Genomic DNA, 26,355 nt, shown 5'->3' with positions numbered 1-26,355 from the left:
TGACAGTTGGTTCACAAAATGTTATCATATATAATGCTATCCTGATTCCCTCTGAATTATTAATTAAGTCTGAACTGCAGGCTATTAACAATAAAAACACAAATGCCTTTTACCAACTAAAAAAGGAAAAGGAAAAAATAGTATTGTTATTTTTTTAAAAAAAGAAAACATCTTTAAGAAGTAACTTCAAAAGCCTTTACAATTTATACTCAAATCAATTTACTGCTGGCAGATAAAACCATGAGGAAAATATATGAGTGACTATATAACCTTTCAGTGCCTAGCTACATCTAGTTTAGATGGCATCCTAATTCATTGGCACCAGTGCTGGGGCAAGCTTTTACCAGCTCCAGCACTCTCCATGGCAGTTATACAATCTCCATACCTTGATAGATGAAAACAATACATGAGAAATATACACATACATAACAATTTACATTTTATATGTACCTTTTAAATGAGTGGTATTCAGTGAAATCAAAGATGATGTACAAGGACTTGTAGTGAGGGGTAAAGGTTTACAAGGGGTAATGGTTTCAAACTGAGAGTAAGTTTACATTAGATATTAGGAAAAAAATCTTTACTGTGAGAGTGGTGAGGCACTGGAACAGATTGCCCAGAGAAGCTGTAGATGCCCCATCCCTGGAAGTCTTGAAGGCCAGGTTAGATGGGGCTCTGAGCAACCTGGTTTAGTGGGTGGCATCCCTGCCCAACGGAAGGGAACTGAATCCAGATGATCTTTAAGGTCCTTTCCAACCCAAACCCTTTTGTGATTCCATGACTTCATGCATGAAGAAAGTATCTTTCTTTCCAGAGAAAGCACTGAACATTTATTACTCTGGTTGACTATTTGTATTGCAGAAATTATATCCACACCAAGGACTTCTCGTGCCAATACGTGACACACCTTCATTTATTTTGTTGTGCATTGTGGAGGCTGCAGGTGACATTTCTCACCTCTGAAATGTGCCCTCTCACAGGACAAAAACCTACCACCACACTCCAGACCAAGCAAGTCTGTGTGGAGGACTGCCAGTATTAGTCAGCACTACTGATGAGAACAACAAGCAGGCAGCTTGTCAGAAGAGCTGTGTGACTCAGACTGACTTCCACAAGTCCTTCTGCACCATTACATTTCTGCATTGTCCCTGCACATGCAGAGTAACAGATGATTAAACACAACCTTATTTTAGGAATCAAGTTAAGGAAGCAGGCTCAGTGCACTGTGAAGGCTTGTTCCACACAGGTTTCTGGAGTTTCACAGTGGCATTCTTCCCACTACCCTGAATTAGCAGGTGTATTTATTACCTGGCAGCTGTGGGCTGGGAGAAAACCCCCATACTGAAGTCATCTTTAATGCAGAGCCAGATTAACATAAAACATGAAAAACAACTATTACAAGCTCAGTGCAGGCAACCAGCTGTGAAGTTTGTAGGAACAAATGTAATTTCTGTAGCTTGTTACTAATTGCCTGCAATACCTTCTCAAGCCCCTTTACCTGTGAATTGTCCAGCAGGCTCTCAGCTATACTCTCACCCTCCAAACACAGGCAGTATTTTGGAGTACCACATTTTGAGAAGAGAAAAATTCCCCAAACTCATGTTGTCTTGCACTAATCAATAGCTATTTGACCTGAAATGATGTAAGAGCCCATTTTAAGCACTGCCTTCCACTCACTAACTGAAATTGCAAATCCTACACACTTACAGGACAATCAAGTCTAATTTGTACCTTTGCAAAGGAAAACTTTTACCTACTCTGATGCTTGGAATCAGATTTCCTTTCTCACCCATTTAAATGAAGGGAAATTGAGTTTTGTCCATTCAAAAGATGGTTAAAGACTGATATCTGCAAAACAGGATAAAAAAGGCCAAGGTACTCACTGCCACCTTTGCTTCTGCTGTTACCAGCAGGAGCAGCCCCCAGGGCTGCCCTGGACACAGTGCAGATAATGGCTGTGTGCCAAACCACTGTTAACACTCACACCACCAAAACTGCCACTGCTGCCCAAGCAGAGCTGCTTTACTGACAGGATCACCATCTGCTTCTGCCAGCGTGCAACTCATCTGCTTGGACTTGCCCTTCACCCACCAGCATTTCTCAGCCATGGTGTCCTTCCTGACTGGGTTTGCAGACCCTATGTTATATAAAATGGGTATTCAGCATAATTTAAGTAATGCAGTCAACCATACTATGACTTCTGGATCTGTAGAACGAAAACTGAACAAATATGTTGCTATGTAATGTGTACTTCAACAAAGTCTGTAAAGAGGCAAAATTTTCTGCTGTACAAAGTATATACAAAAGCATGCAACTTCAAAAAAAAAACAAATTTATTTTACTGCCAAAATTATTAAACACTAAAAAGACAAATCTTGTAGCCTATACATTAGGAATGTAAGTTTTCATGTACAATCAAGAAAACACTTCACTGCAAAAGAGGTGAAAAACTGTGTTTCTAAAACAGTGTCACATAATGAGCTGAAGATTGGAAGTGTGGCAGTTGTTTAAATTCAGGTTCTCATGTGAAGACAGGCATCCATAGACTGATGTAGGAAATATCAAATGTGCACATCTAGTCTCAGAAGTAGAATTATACAAATACAAAAGGCAATATATTATACATCTATATACAGCACTGTAAGCCTCAAACACCAACAAAAGGTATTGGACAATTACATTAGAAATTTCTAGAATTTCTCATAGGAAACCTCCTTAGAGAGAAGTGTGGCTAAAATAGCTCTATTTCTGTACCTTTCAAATTTGTTAGGTAATCAAGGCAATTCAAGACATTCAAATCCATTCAGAAAAGTCATTGCAGCTCTACAGCAAGTGGTTAGAGGCCATACACCTTTAGCACAAATGTTACATATTCTCACAACAAAAATAATTCTTCTCAGTTTCAATGAGTTTTGCAAGTGTTGCTGTTCAAAGCCACCCTTGGAAACAGTGCCCTCTGATTTGGAACAGTAAGGTCAGTTATAAACGTCAGCATTGAAACAACTTCTCCTTTTACAATGTGAGATGATTCACTCCTACACAACATTTTCCCTGCAGAATGGTGCAGCTGTGTATGTTTGGAAGGTATTCATCAGACCTACCCACTCCCAGGCAGACTGTAATGTGTGGTGTCTTAATAGGTTTCCTTTACACTCTTAGAAGACATCTATAACAAAGACTTTCCATTTGACAGTCTGAAGTGATTGGATAATGCTCAAACCCCCAGAGTGTGACAATTTTAGAAATATCTGCTTCCTGCCCTACTTCCCCCACCACTCTTCCCACCCCCTTCCTAATCCTACACCATGGATATCTGGACAACAAGGAATTTTGCCCTCACTCCTCCCCGTTGTGCTTTTTTTAAAAAAAACTTTTCAATTTTTAAGAGAAGAAAGAATCACAACTCAAAGTTTTGTTACTCAGGAAAGAAATTCTTTAGACTCCATCAGTATGAGGGTGTGATGTCAGCTCACAGAAACACACTCATCACTGGGTAAGCTACTCCAGAGACCAACACAAATGTGTTTATATGAAGCCACACACGTATGGACAGAACAGTCTTTAGTACCAAGAACCTTTCCTTTTCATCATTTTCTCAAAAAAGCATTAAGATTTTTGTTATTTCACTTGTACCAATATGAGCCTATGTCTTGGTTTCAAGCCAGACCAGCTGGATAAAATAAAAGGATGAACTAACTACATTTCAACACCATTTGGCTTGTAGCCAAGAGTACTGGAAATATTATGTTACATATCTACACTTTGTGGCATTTCAGATCCTAATTTGAAATCCTAATTATTTAGAGCTGAATCTTCCCAGTATAATAAATATCTTTTATACCAACACCCAGCTTGAAAGAGTGCCTATCATGGAGGTAACAAACAACTATGAGTTAAACAATACAAAGCAAAACCAGCAGAAATCTCAGAAATTCTATCCCCTCAATAATACCTCACAACTAATACCATAACAACAAATATTTGTCTACTGCAATTTTATTTATCTATTCCAGTTTTATGTCAATTTAAATCACTGCAATTTTTTTTCTTTAGAACCTACACTGCAAAAGAAGATCAGAAAACTGCTGTTAAGTTCTGCAGGTTATTTCTTTGCAGCATCTAGATGAAATTTCAAGGGAAGGAAGAGCTCTATATTCAGTGTGTGTAGAGATAGCCAATGCCTGGTATCAGCTGCTAACACCCTGCTGTTGCTTGTGGTCATGCATGTCCAGCAGCCAGATGCATTAGTCAATGTGAAACAAATGTCCTGTCTAATGTGTATTGCAGAAAAACCTATAAAAAAGAGGCTAAATTTTCTGCTGTAGAAAGTATTTAGAAAAATAACCTCAAAGAACCAGTTTTTCTCACTGGTCAAAGTATTAAAAAACTAAACAGGGCAAAATCTGTAGTTTATCCATTAGGAATATAAGTTTTCATGTAAAATTAGGAAAATACTTCACTGTAAAAAGGTGAAGTACTGCATTACTAGAATAGAACAGTGTCATACAACAAAATGAAGAATGAGAAATTATGGCATATTCCTTTAAACTCAGGCTCTCAGGTAAATATGAACCCCTACAGACTGATGGGGGTGCTCTGCATGCTTTGGTGAATTTTTAGGAATGTACACATCCAGTCTGTGGTCTCATTAGTACAATCATACAATTTACCTACTCTTTTCATTAATTAACCAGCTTATTAATTGCTGTAAACCTGAACAGCATTAGCTGCTTACAAGTTACTTGTGCTTCAGTTTAAGTCAAAAGTATCAAAACTTATCTCCAAGAAAATGGGAAAGTCTACCAGAATTTTAGTGTTTGTTTTTTCTACAATGTTCTTGACAATAATGGATTAACAGCTGCAGAAATCTGGACAGTTGGGAGCAACTATGCCTCAGATCTTCATCCTACTTCTACACTCATAATAATATATTGTCTGTTCAGCACCTAATAACTGCTACTGGAGTGGTTTTGTCAGCAACTGCTTCTTCAGATTTCTGCATAAGAAGTTTTAATGTCCATTTTGAATTAAAATCTTAACATTATAAAAGCAGTTGTCAAACTCACTGGAGATTAAAGGTTAGGTGAAACCTGACCTTGAAGAGGTTGCTGGTTTGGAATTTCAAACTAGAAAAATAATAGGTATAAAAACCCCTAGGAATTACAGTGCTAGTTATATTTACATAATAGTTTCCCTTTGTGCTTGCAAGTTACTGAAAGTACACATCCTTTGGTAGTATTCTCTTAGTCTCAAGCATGAAATTCATGTTAAGCACAATCACACTCCTGATTTGCTTGAGTCAGTGCACAGGGCTCATACTTCTACATAACATTGGTACACAAGCACATCTCATCCCCACAGACAATAAAAATACTGATGACCAACTTTTCAGTGAGCAGTTTTGCAACTGATATTTAAGAATCCTGAAGAAAGAGTCAGTCACATAATTTTTAAGTCTAAAGACTATTACAGCAATTGATAATAACTCCCAGCCACAAGCAATGCTGCTGTATTAGTTTAGGCCCAGTTGTGAAGACATACAGGTAAACCAAAATTCATCTAAAACTGGACTTACACAGGCATAAAGAAGTATGAACACTGCTACACGTACTAACGACCAATACAAATGCCACCAGAACATCAAACACCCAACTGATGCTTCTAGCTTAACCTTACATGTAAGACAATGTTTGTTCTTCCAATGCTCTTCCAAAATTGCATGACAATACTGCAAGACTCCTCCTAAAAAAAATCCCTGAGTACTTGCAGTTTTGCCTATGCCAAGTGGAAGACAGAATGTAGAATCTGGGAGAGACACTCTCTTTGTTCCCACATGGTACATCTGTAAGAAGCCACACACCTTGGTCAGTGACAACCAACTAATTAACACTTGTTCAGCTGGTGATGGTATAAACTTTTCATGAAGCTGTGAAGCTAACAGAAGTTGACTCAAAATAATTTTAAGTGCTGTCTATTCACTATTACTGTCAAACACGAGCCAAGTAAGAATTTATGGGTTTGAGACTTAAGGAAGTAATGGCATATTAAGAGCTTAATGTACCAGTATCAGGATAAAGTCTCAGTAATTTATTTTTTATACTGGCCAATTTAATATCAATCTGTTGACAAAGTTATGCTAATACTAGGAGGTCGCTGCTGATTAGGTTGTTTGCTTAAAATAGGAAGATCTGTTCTTTCTGTTCCATATATCAATTTTTCCTCCTGAAGACTGCAAGCTGAAAACCTGTTTGCCTCTGTACCAGAGACACCACCACGATTATTTGGAAGTGGGACACCACTGACCTGTTCAAAGGATTTACTAAACACAGTAGTGGTCGTTCTGGCCAGGCTGTGGCTGCCAGGCTTAGGCAGGGACTGGCTGGTTGTCAGTGTCAGTCTCTTCAGAGAGACAAGCTCTAGATTCTCACTCATGGCTCTCTGAGTTTGTTTCCTTGATAAATGCTCTCTGCAGGTTTCCCCTTCTTTTTCCTTTCCTCCAGGTTTGCTTCCTCCAGACCTTCGTTGGCTCTTCCCTAAGAGGCTCTTGCTGCTCGTGGTGCTGCTGTTAGACAGGGCAGACTGACTTGTACCAGAAGTAGCCCTAGAGTAAAACCCCTCATCGGTTTCAGATACTTCTATCAGTTCTTCTTCAATTGCTAAATCAGAATTATCTGCATGGTAGAAACAGAAATAAAAAATTAGCAATTGAGTATCTCACAGTCATTGATTTTACATCTTGTTCAATTTTGATAGATATAAGCATGAAGCCATAAAGCAGTAGAACAGAGAACAGAAGACAATGCTTACCTATTCCATGACATTTTGGAATTAAGGCTCATTAGGATACAGAGTTACAGCAAGTAATGATGTATTAATTACATCAAAAAGCATGCCCCCAATCTCATTTTCTTGTGATTTTGACAGGAAAAAAAAAAAAAAAAAGAAATGCAATCATGTTAATTCATGCAGGAAATTAGAAACTTTGAGATTAGAAAGTACCATACAGAACAAAAAAAAGTGTAAATCTTTTTTTGAGCAAGTGATCCACTACAGGATTTGGCAAAGCTTGTTAATTACAAAGGTATGTGATCAATGCCCCAGGACACCCAATATGGCACCTGCATGTTTAGCAACCCAAGAATGCTTTAGGACTGAAAGGTCACTTTCTGCATCACAGGTCTGGTGGTAAGAGTTGGAAACTCAAGCACAATATGAGATCTCCAGTACACCGTGAAAGGCAGAATTTGGGAAATCTGAGTTACATAGCAAGACACTTTTAGCATCCATTTTGACAGATTTTCCACACCATTGATCACTGGATTTTGTAAACTCACATAAATGTGCTTAATAAACCCAAAGGTGTGTTGAGTCTCAGTGTATTTTCTCCAGATTAAATACATCTACTTGTAAGTACATCATCATTGTCTGTAGCACAGACAAAGCTGTGTGCAATACATGCAGCTGTGTTATTACACATGCAAATACATTAACTGCATACTTTAATTCTTGAAACATGCAGCAGTGACCCTTTCAATCAACAGAGGTACCTTAGAGTGCAGCTACAAGTGCTCTGCTAAAACTGCACTCTGCCAGATGAGTTTATTCCATCCTCCATCATTTTTCTTACAGATTTTTGCCTCCTGATTTCTGGCATGCCTTTGCTGTCAGTTCTAGGATCTGTAGCTGTTTCCTGTACTCCCTGTAAATGCTGAACATCATTCTCTGCTAGAGCTCTGCTCTTTTCCCCATTCCCGGTCCTCTCTCCAGACACACTTGTGACACTAATCTCAGGTATGATAAAGTTGCCCAATTCAGTAGCATCATTACCATTCTCTGGTTGTTCTAGAATTAAAGATGGATAAGAAAAAAGAACAAAACAAAAAATGTCTGAAACAAAACATGAAACAAAAGCCAACAGATACAGATGATTTAAGCATTATAAATTAAAGCAGATGTATACACATATTAACCTCTTGTTAATTAGCAACATTAGCAAGTATGGAATTTTGCTTTATTTCTAAAATGGCAGTCTTCAATCTTCCAGTTACTGGCCTGCACCACATACTGGAAAGGCCCACACTTGATCTTTCAAAACTGAAATTTCTGAGGGTCATGAAACAGATTATCAGAAGCCAAAAAACAGTTAATAATTCATTTTTATGACTATATTCTCTGTATCACCATGATAGAGTGGAACTTACAATGAAATGGCATATCAACTTCATATATTATCATTCAGGATTAGAAATTCTAGACACAATGTCACAATGCTGCACCTTGGTCAGCTTGAAAACTAAGTGAAACAACTAAGCCAACTCAAGCACACTTGGATTTCCATTTTCTTCCTTCATTTCAAAAGACTGCTTTCAAACTGAAGGATATTTCTGGATACCCCAGAAAAACTAGTGGAGAAGAGTGCTGTGGCACAGACAAGACTAAAAATGCACTAAAAGCACAGCTCAGAATAAAACTCAAGAGCTCAGAATAAAGCTCAGGTAAGTCCTGGTTTTATTTGCAATCCTCTGGTCTGGTCTGTGTTACAGAAGGACCACCCAGACTATGCTGCCAGTCTGCTGCTGCACGTGACAGAAGCTGGCAGCACACTGAACTGACAGCAGAAGTCCAAAACCAGAGGAATTTACAATGAGATGGCTTTTCACAGTGGCAGCTCCAATGCTCTTTCATTCAAGGGGATGTCCTCCTCCTCCTGTCCCCTCACTGAACACTCTTGGGCAGGCACAGTGTACTTCTAGGCCTGGTGGCTCCAGCACTGGGCTTTTCACTACCATTTGTGCTGTCTGCACTGATCACAACTGAGCCAGGTTATTCTGACAGGGAGGGACCTCAGTGTCCCCTGTGTAGGAGCTATCCCTTACTTTACCTGAAAATTCTAATCACCTTAAGTCTTTCTAACTAATCAATGACCAATCAAAGTATCTATTTAACAAGCTGCACCATCCAAAGGAAATGGCATGAATAACTATTCCTTACTAAATTCCTGATATTTGTGAGGAAACTCAAAATAGAACCATGGACTTGTAACAACATTTTCTGCAAAAGTCTTCTTTCTTCAGTAGTAAAGGTGACAAAGAGCACCATGAACTGCAACAGTAATAACAATAAATAAACAGTTGTGATAATGATACACCATCAAATATAGCCTTTTTTTTTCTAAAAACACAGGAGCAGAAAGGTTAGTGAGAAGACCAATGCTCTGATTGGCCTCAATGCTCTACCTCCACTGGAGAGAGGAACTTGTGCCTCTCCAATTGCAACCTCTGAAACTCCTTCCTGCTGCCCCAGAGAGAGAAAAGGACAAAACAGAGCTTAACTGTCAGAAAAGCACTAATTATCCAACTCCAAAGAAAGAAGACTCAAAGTACACAGCAGAAAAACAGAGGAAGATTTTATTTTGTAAAAGATTCTGTATAAAAGCAATACCCAGTTATTGTTATTTGGTGGTGTGCACTTCTAAATGTAACATCCAGCTGTGATATCAGCACTTTACCCAATATTGCTGCATTCCTACAGCTGAGTAACCATTACTACACAGGAAATATACCTTTCTCTGAATTTAACTGACTACAGGAAGAAACCAATGGTAAAAATGGGATACTGGGTATCTCAACTCCCATTAATACTGACTATCATAGCATCTACAGTCTTGGGGCAGGGATAAGACTACACATTACACACCTTTCAGAGCAGCATACCCTCCTTATCTTACAACTTTTAAGGACACCCAAACCTTCAGCTCAAAGTGCCTGGTGGTAAAGGTAATCCTGTGCTCAAGCTGGACAGCTCTGGGGGTCTAGCCTTTGAAAGAGAGCTATGAATGCTCAGTGCACAAGGTAATGCAACAAGAGAAAACCAAGGTCACTGCTGAACAGTGTAGAGATGAAAATGAGTAATTATGTCACTGTCATTGTTAACATAGATACACCCACAGCAGTTGAAGAAAATGTATTTGGTGTCACATTTCTGAATGCTTTGAGCAGTACAACCAACCTTGATTAATGCATTTCATGTCTATTAACTTCTAAAACTTAATCCAAAATCATAGTCTACCTTATTACAGTTGCCCAGATCATTTACCTCAGACTGCACAGGCAAACTGCCCATTCTGACTGTAATTCAATTTTAACCCCCACAAGCTCAAGCTGCCTGTCCTGCACAACTGTGTTAGCATATTTAATTAGTCATAAAAGCAAGATTAGCATTAATTTCACACTCCTGCAAGTTACAATTATTTCAGTAATTAATACTGTTTAAAAAAAAAAGTAAAACAACTCTCTTCACAGAGAGAATTCAAAGACTAGTTCTAAACCTTGTGTACTATGAAAGTAAATTTCTGCAGTGAAGAAAAAAGTAACTTCTTATCCTGCTTTTGCTAGTTGATACCTTTGTTCTTGTGTTATATATCTTACCAAAATCTGGTCAGCTCTTCTCAATGTTACATCAGAGAGTTTCTCTTACACACACCTCTAGAAACAAGAGCTACCCAATCCAATAGCACTAAGTAATTTGTTGCTAAGTAGTGGCTAGTATCAGCTCACTCCATAAACACTACCCATTTGTGATTAGATGGATCCATTTTGCAAATCACCCTCACCTTTAGTACCTCTAAAGTACCTATCTGTGAAGTCCAAAGTCACATTAACTAATTGAGTTTAAAAAGTTCTTCTAAGTAACTGCTCCTAATGGACAAATTACAGGGTTAGTATCACAGGCAGATTCAATGTTAAGTCAACCTTTACTTGAAACTGAATTTAATCTAGAGTTCTAGCAAAGGCAGCAAGACCTAAAGTCTGAAAAATTTTATAGTAGAATGAATTTTTTAAAACATAAAGAAAATAAAGCCCATGCTTCTCAGCTGGAAATGTAATTCATTTGGGTTCTGCTATTTTATTTTACACACATAATTAGTGATTGAAAATTGCTGCCCTTGCTTCCCCATGAGATAATTTACTTCATCAGTTCTCCTAGTCCACATAATGTATAACACCAAATATCTCTCAGCTGTCTCCTTTGACTTCCAAATCCATTTATACTAATTTTTATCATGAAAATAAAGATAATCCTGCAAATACATTTTTCCTCTCACACTGTGAGAAAGAGAGAATACTGGTCAAGAGGAATGAGGATTGCCATCTAATTTCTACCAATTCCAGTATTCATTTTAATTCAAACAAGCATGTGTAAGCACAACCCTTGTTACTCTTTCTGCATTCCAATCCTGAAGATGTATTTCACATCTTTCTTTTCTCAGGAATTGTGGGGCACTGAATTAGGTTAGTAGGAATTTTGAAAAGAGGAGACCATCCACTCTGACTTTGAAAAGGCTGTCCAAGTCACAAACAAAAGTTATGTTAGGATTTTATAATGAGAATTTTGATTAGATTAGCTGAAGTGATTTATGAATGGAGTATTAACCATTTAAAACCATTTAAACAATTGACTGTCACTTAGCTAGATACACAGATTCAGCTTTGGACTCTAAATTAGCCAATTGTTTGCACAGCCTTCAAATTTGCAATCACTCCTACAACCTGCCGCATATTCCACTCCAACTCACCTTACACCAAGCAATTTTCTTCCTCTTCATTAAACCCTGTACTGTTGAGACAAATCCAACATTTTCACAGAAACCCAAATAAAATGTTGGCATGAGCTGTTTTGGAAAAGTCCTTAATCTTTCAGTCTTCATCCCTGAACACTGACTACTCACTCCTTGCTTGGACTGCACTTACTGGATTATTGCTGTTTCTTTCAACTTGTCCTACTTCGTAAGATTCTCATAAAATACAGCATTCTCCACTTCTGACTTCAATTGGTATTCTCATTTCCCTTTCATCTTACTGTTATCTGCTGCAGGGCACACTTGTCCCACACTTTTTTCCTTGAACTTCACCAAGCCACACTCTCTGCAAGGAGGCAATAACTGTAGAAACCTCTCTAGTTCTGTATTTGCTGAAAATTTTGCATTCTTATAAGGATGTATCCAATGCTCATTTTGTACCATTTTGGTCTCCTGTATGTTCTCCTGTAAACACAAAGGGAATGTTTATTTTAATATACTTTCAGTTTCTCTGGATGACCCAGCACTCAGTATCCTTGATCTGTGTTTCTCTCTCATTTGAACAAGCATCAAAACCATTGAAAAATAATAGCTAACAAAACTGCCAAGCTTCAGAGGGCATTTAACCATTTAAAAGCTAAGATATCATACCATTTTCTTGTATCTGGTCAATAATCCATGCTTAATAACTCTAAGGCTGAAGAAAGAAAAATAAAATGGTCCTTAGCAACCTTGAGATGTCAGTTATGACCCACTACTCCATCTCACTAAAGACACTAATGTTTTGCTCCTCAGGTTTGTCTGACAGTTTTAAGTAGTTTTTTAATCAACTGAAATGAAATTTAGTTATTTTTTACCTTTCTTCTCTTTCACCCCCGTTGGCAGCTTACTGTTGATACTACTAACACAAATGTTCTACCACCAAGTGTTTCTCAACACTTACCTGAATTACCTCTTGGCCTATTTATGACAAGTAACTTGTCTGCATACTACAAAAGCTCACTTAGTACTTATTATGATGAAATTTTAATGGTACTACTAATCTTCAGTGACCCTATCAGAAAAGCACTCTTATGTACACTCGTGCTCTTAGTCTGTTACTAGGACCACAATCCCAATAGAACAGCTGCCAATTCTGATCACTGCTCCAGTGGCTCTTCCCTCATCTGAAAATGGCAAAGATGCAGAAATACAACCTTTAGACTCACAGAATCTCTTGCTGGTACTGCTACTTCTGCAGCACATTTGGCACCATTTTTTCCTACTCTTAAGCCCAGACTTGTGTTCTGCTTTGTGGAAGCCCTTGTACTAGTTTGCCCAAATACACAGGCTTTGGCTGGAACAGAGACCATTTTCTTCCCAGTAGCTGCTATGGGGCTGTGTTTTGGATTTGGGGTGGAAATGGTGTTGATATGTTGTTGATACAGGGGTATTTTTGTTGTTGCTGAGCAGTGCTTGCACAGATCCAAAGCCTTTTCTGCTCCTCACCTCACTCCATCAGTGAGCAGGGGTGCACAAAAAGCTGGGAGGGGACACAGCTGGGACAGCTGCCCCCAACTGACCCAAGAGGTGCCCCAGACCATGTAACATCACACTCAGTCTACAAAGCTGGGGGAACAAGAAGGAAGAGGAGGGATATTTGGTGTTTGTCCTCCCAAGTAACTCTTAGGTGTGATGGAGCTCTGTTTTCCTGGGCATGGCTGAACTCCTGCCTGCCCATGGGAAGTGGTGAATGAATTCCCTGTTTTGTTTTGCTTGCAGGCACAGCTTCTGCTTTATCTCATTAACTGGCTTTATTTCAACAAGATTTCTCACTTTTACTCTTCCATTTCTTTCCCCATTCCACCGTGGGGAGTGCTTAAACTGCTGTGTGGGGCTTACTTCTTCTGTGGGCTTAAACCACAAGTCCAAAACATAGTAGTTTATCCCTTTATCCTTAAATCCTATTTTTATTTAAGCACTTTAAGATAGATGAGGTTCTGTGGTAAATTTCTTAAATATTTCTTCTGCTTCAGATACTAGAAACTAATTTTCAGAAGAAAGCAGGAACATTGTTTCCTAAAGGAGTAGTTATTGTGTACACTTCCCTTTAACAAAAACATGGCTAAGGATATAAAGAATATACTTCATCTGAATTGTGTTGAGATTCCCATTCACCAGTCAAGAAAATAAAAACCTCCACATTGCTGCTGGACTATAAGTGATTAATATGTGAAATAATAAAGTTCTCAATATTATTTTAAGAACATGGAAAAGCTAAGAATTAATTGCAAAATGTGTTTCTTACCATGCCTTTTCCATCTATGGCCTCTTATAGACATACTAGTCACAGCATTTCTTGATATTCTGGATGAAGTAGGTGTAATTTCAACCTGAATGCATCTTGTACCTTCTTTACTAGATTTCATGGCACCCTGAGGCAGTGAAGCTTTTATTGCATTAGCAACCTAGAATAGAACAGATGCACTTAACTTCCTATCACAAAGGTCCAAATTTTAGAAGAATTCTGTTGGAGTTTTTTATTATTTCAAGAAGAATACTGCATACAATTCCAATTTATGGTCAAAAAGCACACCACCCTTTTGCATGGTCCATAAAGTATGCTGGCTGCACTTAGCTCTCACAACATATCACTTTCTTAAAACAAAGTTTCTAGTTTCAAGATGTGGCTATTCCTTCAGAGTTCTGCTGCACTATTATCTTAGTTCTGAAGACTTAGAAGTATTCTGCTGAAAACAGCTTGGTCACAAGGATAAAATACAACACCACAACTAAGTACAGTGAAAAGCCCCACTGTGCACTCACAGACTGAGCTGTTTGCACCAGCACACACACACATTTATGTTCCTGACATCATCCTGTATCATGTATGCTCACAGCAAGGATCTCCCAGGTCAAAAATTCTACTCAATAAGCTGTTGAAATAAAACACCTACCAGCAGAGGTTCTGGATAGAGTTCAAGCTGTGCTCTATACAAAACATCATCCATAGCTTTCCGAGCCAGATCCCATTCTCCATTATAACTGCAAAGGTAAAATCATATGTAATAATAAGCATCTGTGTCAACAGAAGAACCTTCCTGGTCACATAAGCTTCACAGCTCTGGTGTTCCTTGAGAGTTCAGTTTAAAGGACTGGAACTACTTGGGTTTTTTGTAAGTCTGCTAATTAGAGAACTCTAAAGTAGCCTCTATGGAACAAAGTTTTATTTTCATTGGCTACCCCAAGCAGTTTAAAAATTGTTTCATTAGCTGTTGATCAGCTCAGATCTGAAATACAAATGAGATGTTTTAATATTACTCCACCTTTTCAGTATTCCTGTATTACTAGCCTCCAATTATTTCAGTTACTAAGTAAGCTTTGCACATTAACTGACTATCAAAGGGTAGATGACATCAGAATTTCAGAGAAAAAAATATAATCTCTTTTGCTTAACTAGACTGATGTTGAAACTAACCATGCAGAAATGTGGACAGCAGCCAATGGCTGGAAAAGGCTTTTTGCAGTATTTTCTTCCCATCACCAGTTATACCCATCAAGTGCTGCTCCAGCCATCTTTCCCCAGCATGACACAGGTAACTTCATCCAACTACTTGGAGAACTGTCTCTTCCCAAGGACCTTATTGCTACACACAACATCTGCCCACCAGAAAAAAACATGCCTCCAAGGTAGCATGTCTGAACAAGTACACAAATTAATCTGGCATTTCTCTGCTTTGTTTGCATATTAGAAAAAAAACTTACAAGGCATAATAGATCCCTGTCAGCATTTGCACCATGAATTCAGATGAAACTGGAATCCTGCTGTTGACTCCCTTGTACTTTCTCACTTGTTGGCGAGGATATCCACAGACACAAATTCTAAAGAAATCATACATTTGTCATTAGTAAATTGTGGAACCATCTTTGTGGTTTATATACTTTCAATACTTCACCAATACTGATCAGTTTTTAGAAGCCCTGAGTTACTACTTCTAAAAATGCAAATATTTTGTGCTGTAATTTTCACATTTACAATCCAGATTTGTAATTTAAGAAAATGATAAAAATTGAGTTAGACTTACTAGAAGAAAACCCCCTAAATTCCACATTGCTCAAACCAATTAAAGGAGTTATTCTATATATCCAAATAGCAGCATATAGATTCCACCACATCCAAACAGGACACTGAAAGATTTTTGGGGCTTCTGACACATAGTCCCCATATTCTAACATGCTGTCTACTCTAAAATGCTGTCAGGGTAAGATTTTCAGTAAGCAAAGAAACATGAATGACAAAATCAGTCAGGGATGAAGAACAATGAAAGAAGTTAAATTGTATAGCTTTAAATAATTCAGATCCAAAATTTCAACATTTTGAAGTACAAAGGCTTGCATCTACTGGTAATCTGCTTGGTTTTTGGTTTTTTTTTGGATGCTTTAAAAATCATTTATTCTAAATACAATCAAAACCTAATCAAGCAGAATAAGTAACATCAGTCTCCTTTACACAATCCTTAGATACTAATTATTTTTTACCTCATATTTTAGAGCAGTTTATCTAACAAAGATCTTGTGTAATTACTCTTGTAAATATTGCCAAGTGCTCCAAGCTCCAAAGTCTCCTGCCTCCTTTGAAGAGAAGGAAATCTAACAGGCATCCATTATTATGCTTTAGTAGTGAAAGAAGCCTAGGAACTATCCTAGAAAAAAATTCCTGCAGTTGACTTCTCAGTCTCTTGGGTTTCCTGGGTTAAGGGGAGCATTCTAATTTTTCCCTTAACATGCAGTACACTTTTGAAATCCAGAGAAAAATATGCTTATTTCCCAATCCTCGTCTTGGAAAAAAAAATTGATTTAAAAAACAAAACAAAACAAAAAAACCCCCACACTGTAATTAAAGTTGACGTAGGTTTTGTTTGTTTGTTTTGAGGTCAGGAGGGGTATGTTATTTTGGTTTTTTGAAGCAAAAGCTGATTTTGGAAATGCTCAATGTATCCATAAAAAGGATGTATTTACAGTTTCAACACCTACTATAATTACAAGAAAGTTTCAACCTGCACAGCATCCAAATTTATTTAGCAAACTTACAATGCAAGATATACCACACTTCTAAAAGACACTTCTGGTTTTCTTTAGTTAACACAACTACTGTTATTAAAAACAAACAGTGCCCTTTGACTCCTCCTCTTAAAGGAGAAGCTTAGCCTGCATATGAGCCAGATTATTGCTCCCCATTTTGAGATCTCAACCCAAAGTTATGTATGAGATACGTTAAAAGAAAATAACGCAACTGTAAACATCTATGAGAAGAAGTCAAGTTTAAAAGCAGCCTTTGGGAACTCAAAGCTTGTTTTTATAAAACAAGTCCAAACTGACTGCATTTCAAGCTGACAATGTCATTCTAAGAGTAAACAACCTACAGAAATTACCTTGAACAAATTTGACACAATGACTGAAGAGACATTGCAGGCATGTAGCTTAAGGCAGCATTGTAACAGAGCAGAAGGAAAGTCAGCACTTCAAACCTGGAATTTGAAAGAAACATTGGAATTCCATTACCAACTTTATTTTTTTAAAAGAAAACAAATTCACAGAGAAATTTTAAAGAGTTATTTGAGCAGATGTGGATTTGTATTTCAACACAATTGACAACTGAGTAAGCTTTTCCTCTGCATGTAGTAACATGCCCTGCTGATCTTTCTGCACCTACATTTACACATGTTTAGAAACAAAGAAAGCACATGACCAAGCACAACAGACACCTATCCTCCTTCAGTCTGCAACTGTACTAAAAATTAGGAGCTAAGATCCGTTATGGACTCTCAAGCAAAATCCCATGATACAATTTCACCTGTTCTGGGCTGTCAGCATCTCCCTCTGAGGATGAGGTCCACTGTACACAACCCTGGACAATCCATGCTGTGACAAAGCTCCTTCAGTGAGAGCCATGGAGCCAATGCTGGAAGGCTAAAGGAAAAAAGGGTCATTCAGAGCATGCCCACCTCAAATCTTGCTATAATGCAAGTGAAAGGAGACAACAATAAGCATCACCATATTTATATATAAATTTTAAACAGGATTAATGTTATCTGACTGTTTAGATGTAATTTGTTCACTTTACACCAGATAAGATATGTAGCTTCAGAAAAGAAAAAAAATATATAGTTGCTGCATGGGTATTATGCAATTATGATTATTCTACCTTGAAAAGGCCTCAAAGACCACTCAGCAGTACTCAGAAATCTCAGAATTATGTTCCTATGTCATCATACAACTTGTCAAAACTACTTTTCACTTTTGTTCTTAACAAAAAGGCCCCCCAAAGCATACTGCCCTTCTCAATCAGGAATTCCACTTTGTAGGTGTCACTTACTTCATGATAGACTGAGGGTTTGGATAAAGATGGAATTGTGAAACTCAGCACTTTGCTATGTCCCTCTTTGTCAACTATCTCCTGAAAAAGACAGAAGATATCAATGGTTACACTGTACTATAGAAAACAGACATCCTAAAATGTTAAATACTATTTATTAGAGGGACTGATAGGGGATACTCTAACAATCCAAGCTGGAAACTAGAAATTATCTGTTTACTTTCTATCACAGCACATTTTGTTTGCTTATGAAAACTCTTCAAATAACTTAACCAAGGGTACATCCATCTGCACACATAATCCACTTGAAAAACAATAACAGAAAACATCATGTTCAAAATGGCATTATCTTTTTTTATTTATACACTATCTGCTAATTGTGAAGGTTAACAATCAACAATTCTGTTTTGAAAACTATTAACCATCAAGTAATCATTCTACAAGTAATTTGTTTGGGAAATATTACAGCTCTGGAATGCAGCCTCATATGGTTTGACAGCAGCAGACCACAGCATTTCAAAAGCCCAAGTCTGAAAACTCTGTCTATGGAACTACAAGAAGCATGGATGCAAAGCTTTAGAGAAGCTCCTTTCCTGAAAGATACCACTCAGCAGTAGCTGGCAGACTTCTTGCTCCTGTAAGTTAACAGAAGACTAATGGGTAAGGAAAAACAAGATGTGGTTTTGTACTACAGAAGAGCACTGGAGCATTTCAAATAATAAACTTCTAAAGATCCAAAGCAGACTAGACCAAAACAAATACCACACACTAATTTTCCTTTTCTCTTCTCTAAACTTCAGCAGTTGACTTCATATATCCAGAAGTAATAATTAGAGAGATGTTTCTCTTAACACCCATGCATTGGAAGGCTGAAGGTCTAACTTCATATAGTAATTATTAAAACTCCAGCCTTAAAATAAAATATGAAGTGGTAAAGGAAGACTGAAAAGTATCAAAAGGGCATATAGAAGTGCTCCTTCTGAAAAGCTGCACAGCTCCTCCACTCTCCTCATAAACCATTGATACTTTAATATTTAATATTCTCCTGCATCAAAGTGGAAAACATGTTCCTCAATATATAGGAGAAAGTGAAAGAAGATGGCTACTTCTAAATTCTAATAATAATATTTGTATTCTTCATTATAATCAGGTTTGTTATTAAGTTTCAGGAGTATATTTCAAAATCTGAGGTGTATTAAAAAACCTCTGAAAACGGCATCTAGGAAAGCAAAAAATTTTAACTGCTTGCACTTCCACTGTACATTCCTAAGCCAAAGGTAGAACAAACAAGCTCATGATTTCAAGGTTCAGCCACAATAATTCCACACCCTCACAGTGTAGCAAATTTAAAATTATTCTGAGCAATATTGTTCACTTTCCTTCAGTAAGAAACTGCAGGACTCCTATTGAACATGTTAAGTTTTCAAAAGTCCACTGTACATAGGAATTAATATTTATATTAGGCATTGTATTTCCTCTTGGTTTTGAAAACAGTAGTAGTAGTTGGTTAAAGAGAAAATAAGTATCTAAACAAGTAACCTACTACCTTTTCCAACCTAAAGAACAATACCACCTTGATTGGTTCAGTTATAAATTTTATGCAGCACCAACAGCAGTGAAGAAATCATTGAGAGTATACCATGGCACTGTTTTACCATAAGCATTCTTTATGTCTTAAAGCAAAATGGGGAAAAAAGCTCCCAAAAGTCATGCTGATCTACAGCTTCAAGAGAAGCTTGCTGTGAAACTGTTATGACCCCAGGCAGCTGGAGATGGAAAGCCAAGTTACTAATTGAGGAAGAAACTGTTCACACCTAAGACAGGATGGTACCAGACTGGTTTCAAGCTTAACTATAAATGTACTCTCTTCTGGAAGAAAAACAAGTGATTACAGCCATGTCCATGAACCACTTTAAATTACTCCATCATGGATATGAAGGAGTGAATTGCCTTAAGGTGTAAGGTAAGACCAAATGCTTTTCAGGACTGTTCTTGTCAGATACAACTAAGCATACAGAAAAGACAGGAAGCCTGTTCTCTGCCTCAAGAAGAGCAGAACATAAGGGCTCAGGTCTTTTAAATTAGACTCCTGGGTGAAAGACTTTCACTGGCTTGGTGAAGACACCTGTGATTATTTCTAGGAGATGGATAGCAGCTGCCTTCTCCAGGTTTTCAGAATGAAGAGCCTTGAAGTTTATCACTATTTCACTTCACAAAAAGCCTTCCTAAAACAACCAGAACAAACTACACAGACAAGAATCCCAACAGACATAATGAAACACTATTCTAAAATTGCCATAAAAAGACTAGAATGTAGCACCTTAAAGGGCTCCTTATTAATTCTGTTCTTCAAACCATAGATTTAGCAAGAAACAGGATATTTTAATAAAAAGTATTTTTAAAATGTCAAGGTTATTTCAACATGGGCACCTTTAATTTCTCAAAGCTAAGCAAGTTATTCAGCAGTCAAGCATTGAAAGTAATTTTTTTTGTGGTTTTAGTCCAGATAATCAAAATACCCTAGAAAATATGGGCAACAGTTTCAAAAGCAGTGCCTCAAAAAGTTCTGAAACAGAATGTGAGTTTAATCACCATACCAAGAAATAAGTAACAAACAATTCAAGAATCACAGAAAGAGTAGAGGAAATATTGACCAAAGAATGAAAGCTCATGTTAGAGATTTCTGACAGACACCGACTGGAAGAGTTGAGACTGAAATAATCACTTCATTTCAATTCTAAAACAAAATGCTGAAATACAAACCAAGTTATAAACTCCTAGGAGAAGAGCCTCTATGCATCCACTGCTCTGCAGGTCTCTGCTGGCTGAGACAGCAAGATAGCACCACATCAATTCTGGCAGGAACTGCAGCGTGAACCGCAGCAACTGCTCCTCGCCACTGCGATAGAACTCAAAGAGCTGGTGGCAAACTGGCTCCAGAAGCTGAAACACAAGTCAAAAGCATGAGTGAATAAAACATTACAAAAATCTACAACTTTGTCTGGGTCAATCCTTTAGCCAAAACTGTACACTGATAAAAATGACATTTTAGTTTTCAGGGCATGACAATAGCGATACAATAACTGCTCAAGTCACACACTTTCATGCCCATAACATACTTTTGGATGATGAAAGTAGAGCCATTCATCCTACATAAATAAAAAAATTCCAAAGGTTGCTTTGCCTCATTTTTGGCTTAATTCCTCCAGCCTCTAAGGCAAAAAATTTAGGATAGTTATCACATGCCTCATACCTCTCAACATCTCTAATATACAAGCAAAGTACCTGAACAAAAGGTCTTGTTATTCTACAACTCCAACAGCATACACAAAACAAAGCTAGAAGCTTTACCCATCTAGTGAGAAGAGCTATAACACTTAAATTCCAAGTATTACAAAAACTTAGTACACAATAGAATTAGTTTATTTTCCCACTCTCATTAAAATCTCCGAGAAGCTTCAATGTATTTATACATTTGAGACAGAAATGGGAAGCCTCAAGAGTAATCTTACAATCAAATTAAGCTGATACAAATGGATGTAAAACATTGAAGTGGAAGTAATACACTGAGCTAGATCAATGCAAGTTAAAAAAAGATTTTAAAACAATGAAGCTATCAGCCTGCACTCTGCTCCTGGATTTAATGTGTCTTCTTGTGCTACCACCTACCTCTGCTATAAGGATGAAACATTGTGTTAACCACCACAATGTGTCAATGTATGGAAATTAGGAGATTTCCTAATTTTCTCCAATTAGAAAATATTGACAAAAATAGCAGGCACTTTGAAAGCCAGCTGAACTACTGAATTCAGTTCTGCTATTAGTCTAAGTCACAACTTTACTTTTAATAGAGTAAGTTTTCAGAAAAATCAGAAAACCAAATTCTATATTTATCCCTTTATTGAAGCAAAGGAGGCAAAATCACCAGGGAGACCATGCTAGAAAAATACCTGCTTGCTTTCCTAAGCTTTTCCTCCTGAACACGAAAAAAGTCAGCATTTCTCACCTCAGAGATACTTCTGAAACGGGAAGATTTTAGCAGATTTGAGTTCTTTTTAAAGAAGTAATCTGGGACAATCTGATCCATTCTAAAAAAGACAAACTTTTCACTTCTGAGAAACATAGCTTCACTCTGGAAAAAATCATCTCTGAAAAATCTACAGTAAAGACAAAAATGCCAGGCTAAGCTAAACTAGTCATCAGTTTTAAGAGCAGTACAGCAAATATCCTTCTAGAAAACTTTAACAGAACTTCATTCCATCTCCAGCTTACATTTTTCACACAATTTGCATCCTTCCAGTAATGAACTATCAGTTCTGAATGATGTGCTTGAACTTTAAAAGGCACATAAATAGCTGTGACAGGTATCCATGTTTACATCGTTATCTCACTGCAGACAGCTTTCTATCAGCACCTTTAAATGCATAATCACTACAAAAACACATTTTCTTCCTCAAAATGCCACCACATGCTACAACCTAATATCAGAACGCACTGAGGGCTGTTGCTGTTTCAAGATATCTTTTGAACTAAACACTTCTAAAAGGTATCTGGACCGAGACATTTTTAAATGCTGGAACTGAAGAATGCCCAAGCAATTTCATCTCTCTTCCTTTTAAGCTGCACCCAAGTGTGCTAGACACTCCAAACACTTGCTATCTCCTAATGCAAATTCCCAATTTGGCTCCTATCTAAAAACACAGCAAGAGTGCTTTAAGTAAAAAGCAAGAAATCTTCAATAGTTGAAAAAAAAAAATCAAATATTTATTTAATTATTTTTTTACCATTGGAAGTGTTTAGTGAATTTAAGTCCTTTAAATCTTCACTTCTTCTGGACTCTCCTCTCATTGAACTACATTTTTCACCTAGCAGAGGTCCAGGAACCTCAAAAGTAACTAACAAATTCTTTACTACCACAGGTACTATGAAGTGCATGTTAAACAAGTAGTTCATTTATCTCTCAAATGGCTAATTAATTTTTCAGATAAGCAAACATGAACCAGCAGGAAAATGCAGTTACAGATAAAAATACCCATAATTACTTTACAAATGCTTAAAAAAACCCTCACATCCATCCTGCAAAACAAAATCAATCACAGTTTTACAGTACTGGTAATTATTGTAATAATATATTCAAAGGTGTACAGATGGGGTTGTTTGTCCATTTTTAAACTCAGCATTATTTGTACTGTTCATGCATTAAGCCTTCCCCTTTGCATTACACCTGTGAGATAAGAGAGGACAGCACATACCCTCCACAGTTAAAAGAATACTTCTCTTTCTAACTGCTGGTTTGTAATTCTTTCACAATGTGGAAAGCTCCAAGTAGCCTCTTCCACAAGTGATGGCTACTTGGACAACACTCCAAAAAAGCTTTTAGGACTTTTCTCAAGGCAGCACAACACTCAGTGCCAGCACTAGCTTTTCATTTCAATTCAAAGTCTCACTAACAGGAAAATCTCCAATACCTTGTCCCTGGAATTATCCTAGCAACCTTTTCAAGCAGAAGTTGCAGCAGCATCCTGCTACTAAGGCCACTGAGAAACCTAGTGATAGTCAGAAGTAGTAAGATACCAAAAACATATGGAAGTATTAATTAGGCTATCAACAGGAAGACTCATCAGATCAATTTACATTTTGATACGAATTCTGAAGACCAGACAGGATTGACTCAGTAGTTGAAATGACTCAGAATGCCTTTCTGAGCAGCAAATTAAAATTACATTTGTTCTTTGCTGGACAACCTGGGAGTTTCATATCAGCATTCTCTCTAAAAGCATATATACTGAAAGCATTTTATCCTCTGACCTTTAGTACTGGCATAATTTCAAACCTTGGGAAGATGTCTTATTTCTGGGTCTTTTCAGAAGAATTAAAGATTTGGTGCAATTTAAAAATAATGCACAAAAGGATTTCTGGATGGTAGAAAGCACTTAACAACACACAATTAAACCCAGATCAGGATGTTTTGAACTTATCTGGACATTTTAAAACAAGGGCAGGGATGGGATACAGAACCTTCTAAGTACAGGTACTGAGAAAACCTTCCCCCCCTTCCCCACAATTTTTTTCATATTTTGCCCTCATTTCAGTAAGGGTACATCCACTGTATAAATCCATGTCTTTATATCAAATGCATTTCAAATAACAGAAACTCTAAAACCTAAGCAACAATCCAAAAAGGATGGCTAACCTAACTCTGTTCTCTTGCATTGTAATGGACAAGCTTCTGACATCAAGAGGTCCACATTCAAGTGATAATTACAGGAAGAATTCTGTCAGACACAAACATCTTTTCAATTCCTTAATGCATTTCTTAATTCTACATCCAAGTCCTGAAGTCCATGAATATGACCTACAAGCTTAGCTATGATCAGTAAGTTACAAAACTTAGAATTTTTTTTTCCATGTCATTGCTAAGAACAAACTTTTTGAAGGAAACTCTTCTTCAATTAACTAGCATGCAAGGTCTTGGTTTCATTCTGCCAGTGTTATTTATATCACACATTTTGGGTGAGAGATGCAAAATACTCACTTCACTCTGTGGCTCCTGAATTACTTTATAAAGAGATGAAATCAAAGCAGTCCTGTCTTTCAAGCTAGCAGCATAGCTGGATATGGATGCTTCTGGTAGTGTCTGAAATAAAAATATTATAAGCAAGTTCTATCATAAAAATGCAACAGCTATTTCAATAACAATTTTCCATTACAAGTCATTATATTCCATAGTTTACTATAAACTAAACCTTGTTTCACAAAAAAATCCCCACATTTTCAGACCATTGCCAGAAGACAAATTGCATTTGATAATTTTGCAATTTCATACAGAATGTAACAACAGCAGATAGGAAATTGATAAAAACAAGTTACAAAAAATGCAACTGCCACTGAAATTTCTGTGGGACTTCAGCCCTGTAAAACTTCTACATTTTTCAGATCCATACTTCAAGGAGTTCTCAAGACCAATTGTACACAAGTAGTGAATATATTATTACCAGATATAGTATAGAAAAACATAAATTCTACTTGATGCAAATTCCAGCTCTTCTCTAAACACTAAATATATTTTCTATAAAAATTTGATCTTTAACCCTTTAGAAGATGTGCATTTAAATGTATATAAGTCTTACAGAAATTCTTATCTCCAGTCCTTCAAAGGACTCCACTCTACAGACAGGAAAACATATTTCAAGTGTATCTAAGCAGAGCAGGAGCAAAACCTACAGTCATGTCTGGTACTCAAACCAATAAAATCATTCATCTACGATATACATTTTCACTGCTCTCTGTCAGGAAGTATGTCACCCCAAAGAAGCAAGGAAAAAAATTCTTTCAGCCATTATGTTTATCATATGGTCTCAGCAAAACCCAAGGCTACTGCCTTTCATTTTCTACAGGTTGCAAGCACTCCTGCATATTTCACCAGCAGTGATTCAAACACTTCTGGCTAAATACTGGAGAGTGTATTACCTTGAACTCTGATAACCACTCCTCCACAACCCCAGTGTCCACAGCTAACATCTTCCAACATCTGCTTCAAAACCTTCAGCCTGAAAGAAAAAACAAACACATTGTGAAAATTTTCATCATCTGCTTAATGCAGTGACTGGAGTAAAGTCTCTCTGAATATTTAAAGAATCTTATCATGCTTGTACTTGTTAACATTTTACATGGTGACATTACTTTGAACTTTTATTGTACCTCACTTATGCATGCTGCTGGAAGCATTAAACACAGGAGTCTTCCCATACAGCAGTTTAATAAATTCCAACTATGTATTGTGTGGGAAGCTCAGTCAGCCAAAGATTTTCAGAAACGACATTCTGAAAACAGAAAATATTACCTCCTCAATTTCAATTTATTTTTCAGATTACAAAACTCAAGAGGAAACTGTATGGACTCACTGAAGAGAAAGGACTGCTTAGGTTTTTCCAAGTCAACTGCCATTCCCAGCTTGGAAAAGGTCACTGAAATAAAGGCAGATGGAAAACCTTTCAATCCTCCCCCACCATGGCAACTGCAAGACATGGAGCTAAGATGGACTGCCCAGCCCAACATTCTGCCCAGTCTCACACAGAGAGGTCATCAGCAGTAGGACTTGAACACAGCAGATGTAGAGTGGTTACTGAAATTGATTTTGTATTTCTCTTCAATTTTGAGAAAGCACTTAAAAAGAACTATCCCTTGGAGCAGCTTATTCTGACACAAAAGACCAATGTATCATTAAGATAAAAAACTACTAAAAGTTAAAACAGCATGCTGTTAGCTTATCCAAATTGTGCCCATGGACTTGAACTAGTGACAAAATTAAATATTCATCTGAGGAAAAAATTAACACTGTCTTGGTGAAATGCTCAATCATGGGAGATATCCCATCAAGTTTTACTCTGCCAGTTTAAAATTAGTTTGGAAGTATTGATAT

General features: G+C 37.2%; 1 protein-coding gene across 5 annotated transcripts in view; it reads right to left on the bottom strand.

The window, feature by feature from the left end:
• Positions 1-2,319: 2,319 nt before the first annotated feature.
• HYCC1 (hyccin PI4KA lipid kinase complex subunit 1) overlaps positions 2,320-26,355 on the bottom strand; it is a 42,045-nt gene continuing 18,009 nt past the window's right edge. For 2 of the 5 annotated variants that reach the window (XM_056482724.1, XM_056482726.1), the window contains exons 2-11: positions 25,404-25,483; positions 24,469-24,570; positions 20,697-20,876; positions 17,934-18,014; positions 17,412-17,527; positions 16,990-17,085; positions 15,323-15,439; positions 14,515-14,602; positions 13,866-14,025; positions 2,320-6,671 (exon numbers count right to left, since the gene is read on the bottom strand). In XM_056482724.1, the coding sequence (XP_056338699.1) occupies positions 6,115-6,671; positions 13,866-14,025; positions 14,515-14,602; positions 15,323-15,439; positions 16,990-17,085; positions 17,412-17,527; positions 17,934-18,014; positions 20,697-20,876; positions 24,469-24,570; positions 25,404-25,454 (1,548 nt within the window). In that variant the 5' untranslated portion in view covers positions 25,455-25,483 and the 3' untranslated portion in view covers positions 2,320-6,114. Of the gene's footprint in view, positions 6,672-7,547; positions 7,843-11,750; positions 12,044-13,865; positions 14,026-14,514; positions 14,603-15,322; positions 15,440-16,989; positions 17,086-17,411; positions 17,528-17,933; positions 18,015-20,696; positions 20,877-24,468; positions 24,571-25,403; positions 25,484-26,355 lie in introns of those variants that run through there. The other 3 variants (XM_056482728.1, XM_056482727.1, XR_008839692.1) reach the window with 3 other exon arrangements.

This window comes from Oenanthe melanoleuca, chromosome 2, assembly GCF_029582105.1.
Source record: "Oenanthe melanoleuca isolate GR-GAL-2019-014 chromosome 2, OMel1.0, whole genome shotgun sequence".
NCBI lineage: Eukaryota > Metazoa > Chordata > Aves > Passeriformes > Muscicapidae > Oenanthe > Oenanthe melanoleuca.
This window is presented reverse-complemented; position numbering and strand designations above follow the sequence as displayed.